Source organism: Homarus americanus, unplaced genomic scaffold (assembly GCF_018991925.1).
Source record: "Homarus americanus isolate GMGI-L3 unplaced genomic scaffold, GMGI_Hamer_2.0 scaffold49553, whole genome shotgun sequence".
NCBI classification, from domain to species: Eukaryota; Metazoa; Arthropoda; class Malacostraca; order Decapoda; family Nephropidae; genus Homarus; species Homarus americanus.
The window spans coordinates 1-10,837 of record NW_024750544.1 but is presented as its reverse complement, the minus strand read 5'-3'; the positions used below and the strand labels follow the sequence as shown (position 1 = coordinate 10,837).

At 56.9% G+C, this 10,837-nt stretch overlaps 1 protein-coding gene across 1 annotated transcript; it reads left to right on the top strand.

Annotated features, from left to right (window-relative positions):
- Positions 1-6: 6 nt before the first annotated feature.
- On the top strand, positions 7-5,017 carry LOC121854095 (endo-1,4-beta-xylanase B-like). Its single transcript, XM_042348480.1, has 8 exons — positions 7-154; positions 896-1,117; positions 1,207-1,358; positions 1,755-2,152; positions 2,490-2,682; positions 3,391-3,758; positions 4,030-4,316; positions 4,860-5,017. Exons 1-8 carry the CDS (start codon positions 7-9, stop codon positions 5,015-5,017), a joined length of 1,926 nt encoding a protein of 641 aa, XP_042204414.1.
- The last annotated feature ends 5,820 nt before the right edge of the window (positions 5,018-10,837 follow it).

Genomic DNA, 10,837 nt, shown 5'->3' with positions numbered 1-10,837 from the left:
AAACCCATGGGTCCTAAAAACCTTGGGCTCCCAGGGACTATCTCAGGGGTGGTGGACATATCAGGAACCCTCCCAGGTGCCGCGACGCCCCCAGGGTGCCCCCCAGTGTTGACGGTGCCCCTAGGGGCCCTCGCAACATCAGTGGCATACTCAGGTGCATTCTTAGGAGCGACGGTACCCCAGGGACCCTGACTGGAGCAGCGAAGCCTGCAGGGACCTACAGGGACCTACCCAGGGGCAGTGCAGCCCCCAGGGACCATCCCACAGACCGTTTCAGGGGGAGTAGCTCACCGAGAACCCTCCCAGGGTCGGTGGCGCCCCCAGGGGTCCCTCCCAGGGTCGGTGGTGCACCTGTGGTCCCTTTCATTAGAAGAGGAATGCACAGGGACCATTCCAGTGGCAGCAGAGCCTCCAGGGACCATCCCAGAGCCCCTCCCAGGGACGGCGGCACCTCAAAGGACACTCCCAGGGGCATCCACACCCTCAGAGACCTTTCCAGGGACGTTAGTGCCCCCAGAGACCTTCCTAGGGGTTCCAGGGGGCCCTATGGCATGCTTGTTTGTTGTGTCATATTTTCGTACATTACATACTTCCCGAAGTCCCTTACTTAATTATGATTGGTGGACTTTTATCCCGCCAAATTACAGCCAATAGGAGAAGAGAGCAGTCAGTCAGCACAACACCTCAACTTATGTTTTCCTGTTGATATTATTCTCTGTTACCTCCTTCAAAATGCGATGATACTGGTGGAAATGTGATGGGCGGTGTATTTTATTTAACGTTGCATCTCCCAGAGTAATAAATTGAGCATAAACTACTGCACCCATGGGTCCTACAGGCCTGGCGCTCCCAGGGTCTATCTCAGGGGTGGTGTACATATCAGGAACCCTCCCAGGTGCCGCGACGCCCCCACGGTGCCACCCAGTGGTGACGGTGCCCCCAAGGGCACCTCGCAACATCAGTGGCATCCTCAGGTGCATTCTTAGGAGCGACGGCTCCCCAGGGACCCTGACTGGAGCAGCAGAGACTGCAGGGACCTACCCAGGGGCAGCGCAGCCCCCAGGGACAATCTCAGAAGCCGTTCAAGGGGCAGTGGTGTACTGGAAACCCTCCCAGGGTCGGTGGCGCCCCCAGGGACCCTTCCAGGGGCGGTGGTGCGCCTGGGGTCCCTCTCATTGGAAGAGGAATGCACAGGGACCATTCCAGTGGCAGCAGAGCCTCCGGGGACCATCCCAGAGAACCTCCCAGACGCGGTGGAACCTCAAAGGACACTCCCAGGGGCATCCACACCCCTAGAGACCCTTCTAGGGACGTTAGTGCCCCCACAGACTTTCCTAGGGGTCCCAGGGGGCCCTATGGCATGCTTGTTTGTTTTGTCATATTTTCGACATTTCATACTTCCTGAAGTCCCTTTCTTAACTGTGATTGGTGGAATATTCTTTTAACCCGATAAATTACAGCCAATAGGAAAAGAGAGCAGTCAGTCAGCACAACACCCCAACTTATGTTTTCCTGTTGATATTATTCACCGTTACCTTCTTCAAAATGTGATGATACTGGTGGAAATGTCATGGGCGGTGTATTTATTTTATGTTGCATCTCCCAGAGTAATAAATTGAGCAAAAACTACTGCACCCATGGGTCCTACAGGCCTGGCGCTCCCAGGGGCCATCCCAGGGGTGGTGGACATCTGAGGAACCCTTCCAGATGCCGCGACGCCCCAGGGTTCCCCCCAATGGTGACTGTGCCCCCAGGGAGCCTCGCAACAACAGCGGTATCCTCAGGTGCATTCTCAGGAACAACGGCACCCCAGGGACCCTGACTGGAGCAGTGGAGCCTGTAGGGACCTTCCCAGGGAACGCGCAACCTCCTTGACCATCCCAAGAAACCGTTCCAGGGGCAGTGGTGCACTGGAAACCCTCCCAGGGTCAGTGGCGCCTGAGGGACCCTCCCAGGAGCAGGGGTGCACCTGGGGTCCTCTCATTGGAAGGAATGCTGAGAGGACCATTCCAGTGGCAGCAGAGCCTCCAGGGACCATCCCAGAGACCCTCCCAGAGATGGTGGCACCTCAAAGCACACTCCCAGGGGCATCCACACCCCGAGAGACCTTTCCAGGGACGTTATTGGTCCCAGGGGGCTCTATGGCATTACTGTTTGTTGTGTCATATTTTCTTACATTACATACTTGCCGAAGTCCCTTACTTAACTATGATTGGTGGACTTTTAACCCGCCAAATTACAGCCAACAGGAGGAGAGAGCAGTCGGTCAGCACAACACCCCAACTTATGTTTTCCTGTTGATATTATTCGCCGTTACTTTCTTCAAAATGCGATGATACTGGTGGAACTGTGATGGGCGGTGTATTTCTTTAACGTTGCATCTCCCAGAGAAATAAATTGAGCATAAACTACTAAACCCATGGGTCCTAAAAACCTTGGGCTCCCAGAGGACATCTCAGGGGTTGTGGACATATCAGGAACCCTCCCAGGTGCCGCGACGCCCCTAGGGTGCCCCCCAGTGGTGACGGTACCCCCAGGGGCCCTTGCAACATCAGTGGCATCCTCAGGTGCATCCTCAAGAGCGACAGCACCCCTGGGACCCTGACTGGAGCAGCGGAGCCTGCAGGGACCTACCCAGGGGCAGCGCAGCCCCCAGAGACCATCCCACAGACCGTTTCAGGGGTCAGTAGCTCACCGAGAACCCTTCCAGGGTCGGTGGCGCCCCCAGGGGTCCCTCCCAGGGTCGGTGGTGCACCTGGGGTCCCTTTCATTAGAAGAGGAATGCACAGGGACCATTCCAGTGGCAGCAGAGCCTCCAGGGACCATCCCAAAGCCCCTCCCAGGGACGGCGGCACCTCAAAGGACACTCCCAGTGGCATCCACACCCTCAGAGACCTTTCCAGGGACGTTAGTGCCCCCAGAGACCTTCCTAGGGGTTCCAGGGGGCCCTATGGCATGCTTGTTTGTTGTGTCATATTTTCGTACATTACATACTTCCCGAAGTCCCTTACTTAACTATGATTGGTGGACTTTTATCCCGCCAAATTACAGCCAATAGGAGAAGAGAGCAGTCAGTCAGCACAACACCTCAACTTATGTTTTCCTGTTGATATTATTCTCCGTTACCTGCTTCAGAATGCGATGATACTGGTGGAAATGTGATGGGCGGTGTATTTTATTTAACGTTGCATCTCCCAGAGTAATAAATTGAGCATAAACTACTGCACCCATGGGTCCTACAGGCCTGGCGCTCCCAGGGTCTATCTCAGGGGTGGTGTACATATCAGGAACCCTCCCAGGTGCCGCGACGCCCCCACGGTGCCACCCAGTGGTGACGGTGCCCCCAAGGGCACCTCGCAACATCAGTGGCAACCTCAGGTGCATTCTTAGGAGAGACGGCTCCCCAGGGACCCTGACTGGAGCAGTGGAGCCTGTAGGGACCTTCCCAGGGGCAGGACAGTCCCCAGGGACCATCCCAGAAACCGTTCCTGGAGCAGTGGTGCACTGGAAACTCTCCCATGTTCGGTGGCGCCCCCAGGGACCCTTCCAGGGGCGGTGGTGCGCCTGGGGTCCCTCTCATTGGAAGAGGAGTGCCAAGGGACCATTGCAGGGGCAGCAGAGCCTCCAGGGACCATCCCGGAGATGGCGGCACCTCAAAGGACACTCCCAGGTGCATCCACACCTCCAGAGACCTTTTCAGGGACGTTAGTGCCCCCAGAGACCTTCCTAGGGGTCCCAGGGGACCCTATGGCATGCTTGTTTGTTGTGTCATATTTTCGTACATTACACACTTCCCGAAGTCCCTTACTTAACTATGATTGGTGGACTTTTAACCCGACAAATTACAGGCATTAGGAGAAGAGAGCAGTCAGTCAGCACAACGCCTCAACTTATGTTTTCCTGTTGATATTATTCTCCGTTACCTTCTTCAAAATGTGATGATACTGGTGGAAATGTGACGGGCTTTGTATTTATTTAACGTTGCATCTCCCAGAGTAATAAATTGAGCATAAACTACTGCACCCATAGGTCCTACAAGCCTGGCGCTCCCAGGGACTATCTCAGGGGTGGTGGACATATCAGGAACCCTCCCACGTGCCGCGACGCCCCCAGGGTGTCCCCCAGTGTTGACGGTGCCCCCAGGGGCCCTCGCAACATCAGTGGCATACTCAGGTGCATTCTTAGGAGCAACGGTACCCCAGGGACCCTGACTGGAGCAGCGGAGCCTGCAGGGACCTACCCAGGGGCAGCGCAGCCTCCAGCGACCATCCCAGAAACCGTTCCAGGGGCAGTGGTGCACTGGAAACCCTCCCAGGGTCGGTGGCGCCCCCAGGGACCCTCCCAGGGGCGGTGGTGCATCTGGAGTCCCTCTCATTGGAAGAGGAATGCACAGGGACCATTCCAGTGGCAGCAGAGCCTCCAGGGACCATCCCAGAGACCCTCCCAGAGATGGTGGCACCTCAAAGCACACTCCCAGGGGCATACACACCGAGAGACCTTTCCAGGGACGTTATTGGTCCCAGAGACCTTCCTAGAGGTCCCAGGGGGCTCTATGGCATTACTGTTTGTTGTGTCATATTTTCTTACATTACATACTTCCCGAAGTCCCTTACTTAACTATGATTGGTGGACTTTTAACCCGCCAAATTACAGCCAACAGGAGGAGAGAGCAGTCGGTCAGCACAACACCCCAACTTATGTTTTCCTGTTGATATTATTCGCCGTTACCTTCTTCAAAATGCGATGATACTGGTGGAAATGTGATGGGCGGTGTATTTTATTTAACGTTGCATCTCCCAGAGAAATAAATTGAGCATAAACTACTAAACCCATGGGTCCTAAAAACCTTGGGCTCCCAGAGGACATCTCAGGGGTTGTGGACATATTAGGAACCCTCCCAGGTGCCGCGACGCCCCTAGGGTGCCCCCCAGTGGTGACGGTACCCCCAGGGGCTCTTGCAACACCAGTGGCATCCTCAGGTGCATCCTCAAGAGCGACGGCACCCCTGGGACCCTGACTGGAGCAGCAGAGCCTGCAGGGACCTACCCAGGGGCAGCGCAGCCCCCAGAGACCATCCCACAGACCGTTTCAGGGGTCAGTAGCTCACCGAGAACCCTCCCAGGGTCGGAGGTGCACCTGGGGTCCCTTTCATTAGAAGAGGAATGCACAGGGACCATTCCAGTGGCAGCAGAGCCTCCAGGGACCATCCCAGAGCCCCTCCCAGGGACGGCGGCACCTCAAAAGACACTCCCAGGGGCATCCACACCCTCAGAGACCTTTCCAGGGACGTTAGTGCCCCCAGAGACCTTCCTAGGGGTTCCAGGGGGCCCTATGGCATGCTTGTTTGTTGTGTCATATTTTTGTACATTACATACTTCCCGAATTCCCTTACTTAACTATGATTGGTGGACTTTTAACCCGCCAAATTACAGCCAATAGGAGAAGAGAGCAGTCAGTCAGCACAACACCTCAACTTATGTTTTCCTGTTGATATTATTCTCCGTACCTGCTTCAGAATGCGATGATACTGGTGGAAATGTGACGGGCGGTGTATTTATTTAACGTTGCATCTCCCAGAGAAATAAATTGAGCATAAACTACTACACCCATGGGTCCTAAAAACCTTGGGTTCCCAGAGGACATCTCAGGGGTTGTGGACATATCAGGAACCCTCCCAGGTGCCGCGACGCCCCTAGGATGCCCCCCAGTGGTGACGGTACCCCCAAGGGCCCTTGCAACATCAGTGGCATCCTCAGGTGCATCCTGTGGAGCGACGGCACCCCTGGGACCCTGACTGGAGCAGCGGAGCCTGCAGTTACCTACCCAGGGGCAGCGCAGCCCCCAGGGACCATCCCACAGACCGTTTCAGGGGGAGTAGCTCACCAAGAACCCTCCCAGGGTCGGTGGCGCCCCCAGGGGTCCCTCCCAGGGTCGGTGGTGCACCTGGGGTCCCTTTCATTAGAAGAGGAATGCACAGGGACCATTCCAGTGGCAGCAGAGCCTCCAGGGACCATCCCAGAGCCCCTCCCAGGGACGGCGGCACCTCAAAGGACACTCCCAGGGGCATCCACACCCTCAGAGACCCTTCCAGGGACGTTAGTGCCCCCAGAGACCTTCCTAGGGGTTTCAGGGGGCCCTATGGCATGCTTGTTTGTTGTGTCATATTTTCGTACATTACATTCTTCCCGAAGTCCGTTACTTAACTATGATTGGTGGACTTTTATCCCGCCAAATTACAGCCAATAGGAGAAGAGAGCAGTCAGTCAGCACAACACCTCAACTTATGTTTTCCTGTTGATATTATTCGCCGTTAACTTCTTCAAAATGCGATGATAATGGTGGAAATGTGATGGGCGGTGTATTTTATTTAACGTTGCATCTCCCAGAGTAATAAATTGAGCATAAACTACTGCACCCATGGGTCCTACAGTCCTGGCGCTCCCAGGGTCTATCTCAGGGGTGGTGTACATATCAGGAACCCTCCCAGGTGCCGCGACGCCCCCACGGTGCCACCCAGTGGTGACGGTGCCCCCAAGGGCACCTCGCAACATCAGTGGCATCCTCAGGTGCATTCTTAGGAGCGACGGCTCCCCAGGGACCCTGACTGGAGCAGCAGAGCCTGCAGGGACCTACCCAGGGGCAGCGCAGCCCCCAGGGACAATCTCAGAAGCCGTTCAAGGGGCAGTGGTGTACTGGAAACCCTCCCAGGGTCGGTGGCGCCCCCAGGGACCCTTCCAGGGGCGGTGGTGCGCCTGGGGTCCCTCTCATTGGAAGAGGAATGCACAGGGACCATTCCAGTGGCAGCAGATCCTCCGGGGACCATCCCAGAGAACCTCCCAGACGCGGTGGCATCTCAAAGGACAGTCCCAGGGGCATCCACACCCCTAGAGACCCTTCTAGGGACGTTAGTGCCCCCAGAGACTTTCCTAGGGGTCCCAGGGGGCTCTATGGCATGCTTGTTTGTTTTGTCATATTTTCGACATTTCGTACTTCCTGAAGTCCCTTTCTTAAATGTGATTGGTGGAATATTCTTTTAACCCGCTAAATTACAGCCAATAGGAAAAGAGAGCAGTCAGTCAGCACAACACCCCAACTTATGTTTTCCTGTTGATATTATTCACCGTTACCTTCTTCAAAATGTGATGATACTGGTGGAAATGTCATGGGCGGTGTATTTATTAACATTGCATCTCCCAGAGTAATAAATTGAGCATAAACTACTGCACCCATAGGTCGTACAGGCCTGGCGCTCCCAGGGACTATCTCAGGGGTGGTGGACATATGAGGAACCCTCCCAGGTGCCGCGATGTCCCCAGGGTGCCCCCCAGTGTTGACGGTGCCCCCAGGTGCCCTCGCAACATCGGTGGCATACTTAGGTGCATTCTTAGGAGCGACGGTACCCCAGGGACCCTGACTGCAGCAGCGGAGCCTGCAGGGACCTACCCAGGGGCAGCGCAGCCACCAGCGACCATCCCAGAAACCGTTCCAGGGGCAGTGGTGCACTGGAAACCCTCCCAGGGTCGGCGGCGCCCCCAGGGACCCTCCTAGGGGACGTCGCGGGACCTGGGAGGGTTCCTGAGATGTCCACCACCCCTAGGAAGGCCCCTGGGAGCGCCAGGCTGTAGGACCCATGGGTGCAGTAGTTTATGCTCAATTTGTTACTCTGGGAGATGCAACATTAAATAAATACACCGCCCTTGACATTTCGAACCAGTATCTTCACATTCTGAAGAAGGAAACGGCAAATAATATCAACAGGAAAACATAAGTTGGGGTGTTGTGCTGACTGACTCCTCTCTTCTCCTATTGGCTGTAATTTCGTGGGTTAAAAGAATATTCCACCAATCACAGTTAAGTAAGGGACTTCGGGATGTATGTAATGTACGAAAATATGACACAACAAACAAGCATGCCATTCGCCCCGTGGGACTCCTGGAAAGTTCTCTGGGGGCACTAACGTCCCTGGAAACGTCTCTGGGGATGTGGATACCCCTGGGAGTGTCGTTTGAGGTGCCGCCGTCTCCGGGATGGTCCCTGCAGGCTCTGCTGCCCCTGGAATGGTCCCTGGGCACTCCTCTTCCAATAAGAGTGACTCCAGGCGCACCACCGCCCCTGGAAGGGTCCCTGGGGGCGCCACCGACCCTGGGAGGGTATCCAGTGTGCCAATGCCCCTAGAACAGTTTCTGGGATGGTCTCTAGGGACTGTGCTGCCCCTGGGTAGGTCCCTGCAGGCTCTGCTGCTCCAGTTAGGGTCCCTGGGGTGCCGTCGCTCCTGAGAATGCACCTGACGATGCCGCTGTTGTTGCGAGGGCCCCTGGGGGCACCGTCACCACTGGGGGGCACCCTGGAGGCGTCGCGGCACCTGGGAGGGTTCCTGAGATGTCCACCACCCCTCCGAAGGCCCCTGGTAGCGCCAGGCCTGTAGGACCCATGGGTGCAGTAGTTTATGCTCAATTTATTACTCTAGAAGATGCAACATTAAATAAATACACCGCCCTTGACATTTCCACCAGTATCTTCACATTCTGAAGAAGGAAACGGCAAATAATATCAACAGGAAAACATAAGTTGGGGTGTTGTGCTGACTGACTGCTATCTTCTCCTATTGGCTGTAATTTGGTGGGTTAAAAGAATATTCCACCAATCACAGTTAAGTAAGGGTCTTTGGGAAATATGTAATGTACGAAAATATGACACTACAAACAAGCATGCCATAGGGCCCCCTGGGACACCTAGGAAGGTCTCTCGGGGCACTAACATCCCTGGAAAATTTCTGGGGGGTGTGGATTCCCCTGGGAGTGTGCTTTGAGATGCCGCCGTCCCTGGGAAGGTCTCTGGGATGGTCCCTGGAGGCTCAACTGCCCCTGGAATGGTCCCTGGGCATTTCTCTTCCAATGAGAGGGACCCCAGGTACACCATCGCCCCTGGAAGGGTCCCTGGGGGCGCCACCGACCCTGGGAGGGTTTCCAGTGCGCCACTGCCCCTGGAACATTTTCTGGGATTTTCCCTGGGGGCTGTGCTGCCCCTGGGTAGGTCCCTGCAGGCTCCACTGCTCCATTCAGGGTCTCTAGGGTGCCGTCGCTCCTGAGAATGCACCTGAGGATGTCGCTGTTCTTGCGAGGGCCCATGGGGGCACCGTCACCACTGGCGGGCACCCTGGGGCCGTAGCGGCATCTGGGAGGGTTCCTGAGATGTCCACCACCCCTGGGATGGCCCCTGGGAGAGCCAGGCCTGTAGGACCCATGGGTGCAGTAGTTTATGCTCAATTTATTACTCTGGGAGATGCAACGTTAAATAAATACTCCGCCCATCACATTTCCACCAGTATCATCACATTCTAAAGAAGGTAACGGCGAATAATATCAACAGGAAAACATAAGTTGGGGTGTTTTGCTGACTGACTGCTCTCTTCTCCTTTTGGCTATATTTTGGTGGGTTAAAAGAATATTCCATCAATCACAGTTAAGTAAGGGATTGCTGGACTCATGCAATATGTACGATACCACGATCAAGCCCCTGGCGGTGCCGCTGCCCCGGGGGGAGTCGCTGGGGACGCCGCCGCCTTTATGAGGACCTCTGGGGACGCCACAGCAATTGGAAAGGCTAATGTGGGCGCCATTGCACCTAGAAATGACCCTGGGGTTGCCGCCGACCTTTGGAGGGGCCCTGGGGTCGCAAACGCCCCTGGGAGGGCCCCTAAGGTCGCCTCCATCCTTGGTACGCCTCCTTAATGGCACTGCCACCTTTGAGAGAGCCCCCTATTGCTGTGGTCGCCGCTGTCAGTACCCCTATGGGCGGAGTTGCATATGGGAAGGGCCCTGGTAGCGCCTACGCCCTTGGAAGGAGCTTTGGGGACGCCACTGCCCCGTCGATGGTCCCTGGAGGCCCTTTATGGTGCCACGGCCCCAAGGAGGCTCGCAAGGGGCACAACCGACCATGGCAGGGTCATGGGGTCGCGGCCACGCCAAAAGAGGGTCCCTGGGGACGTCGCCGCCCTTGGCAAGTCGACGCCCCTGAAAGGGCCCCTGAGGGTCACCGCCACACATAAGTAGGTCCCCAGGGGGCGTCACAGCCCTTGGATCCCCCCTTTGGGTGCCTTCACCCTGTCAGGTCCACTAGGGGCGCCTCTGCATCTGGATGTCCCCTGGAAACGCCACCGGCCTTGGGAGGGCCTCTAAGAGGGCCACTAGGAGCGCCACCTTCCCTGGGGAGGCTTTGGAGGCGCCACCGCCTATGGAAAGGGACTTGTGGGTGCCACAGCCCCAGGGGTCTCTGTCGACTTTGGGAGGGCCCCTGGCGGCGCTGCTGCCTCTTGGGGGCTCCGGGTAACGCCGCCACCCCTGGGAGGGCCCCTGGGGGTGGGGACGCCCTTAGAAAGCCCATGAGGGCCCTCCAAGGGGTGGCGCTGACCCCCAGAGGCCCACCCAATGGCGGTGCCGTCCCCAAGGGCTCTCCCAGGGTCGTTCCGGGCCCTCCAAAAGGCTGCGGTGCCTTAAGAAAGCCCTGCCAAGAGCTGGGGTGCCCCCAATGTTCCTTCCAGGGGTGGTGGCACTCGTAGAGGCCCTCCCAGGGCGACGGTGTGCCCACGGGACCTCCCAAGGGCCGCGACGTCCGTAGGTGCCAGCTCATGGGCGGCTGTGCCCCCAAAAACCCTCGCAAGAGGAGTGGCAACCTTGGGGACCTGCCAGGGGCGGCGTCTCCTCAAGGAGCCCTCTGAAGCGCTACTGCACCCCCAGGGACCTTCCCAGTGTTGGCAGCGTAGCCCGGAGCCCTCCCATGGGAGCAGCGTCCCTAGGGGCCCTCCTAAATGAGGTGGAGCCCCCAGGGGCCCTGCCAG

Excerpts from the sequence above, each read along its gene's own strand:
- LOC121854095 (XM_042348480.1), top strand. The coding sequence starts at position 7 with ATGGGTCCTAAAAACCTTGGGCTCCCAGGGACTATCTCAGGGGTGGTG. Across the intron at positions 2,153-2,489 it reads GGGGGCTCTATGGCATTACT|GTGCCGCGACGCCCCTAGGG; the intron begins GTTTGTTGTGTC and ends GAACCCTCCCAG. Across the intron at positions 4,317-4,859 it reads GCACTGGAAACCCTCCCAGG|AGGACATCTCAGGGGTTGTG; the intron begins GTCGGTGGCGCC and ends TTGGGCTCCCAG.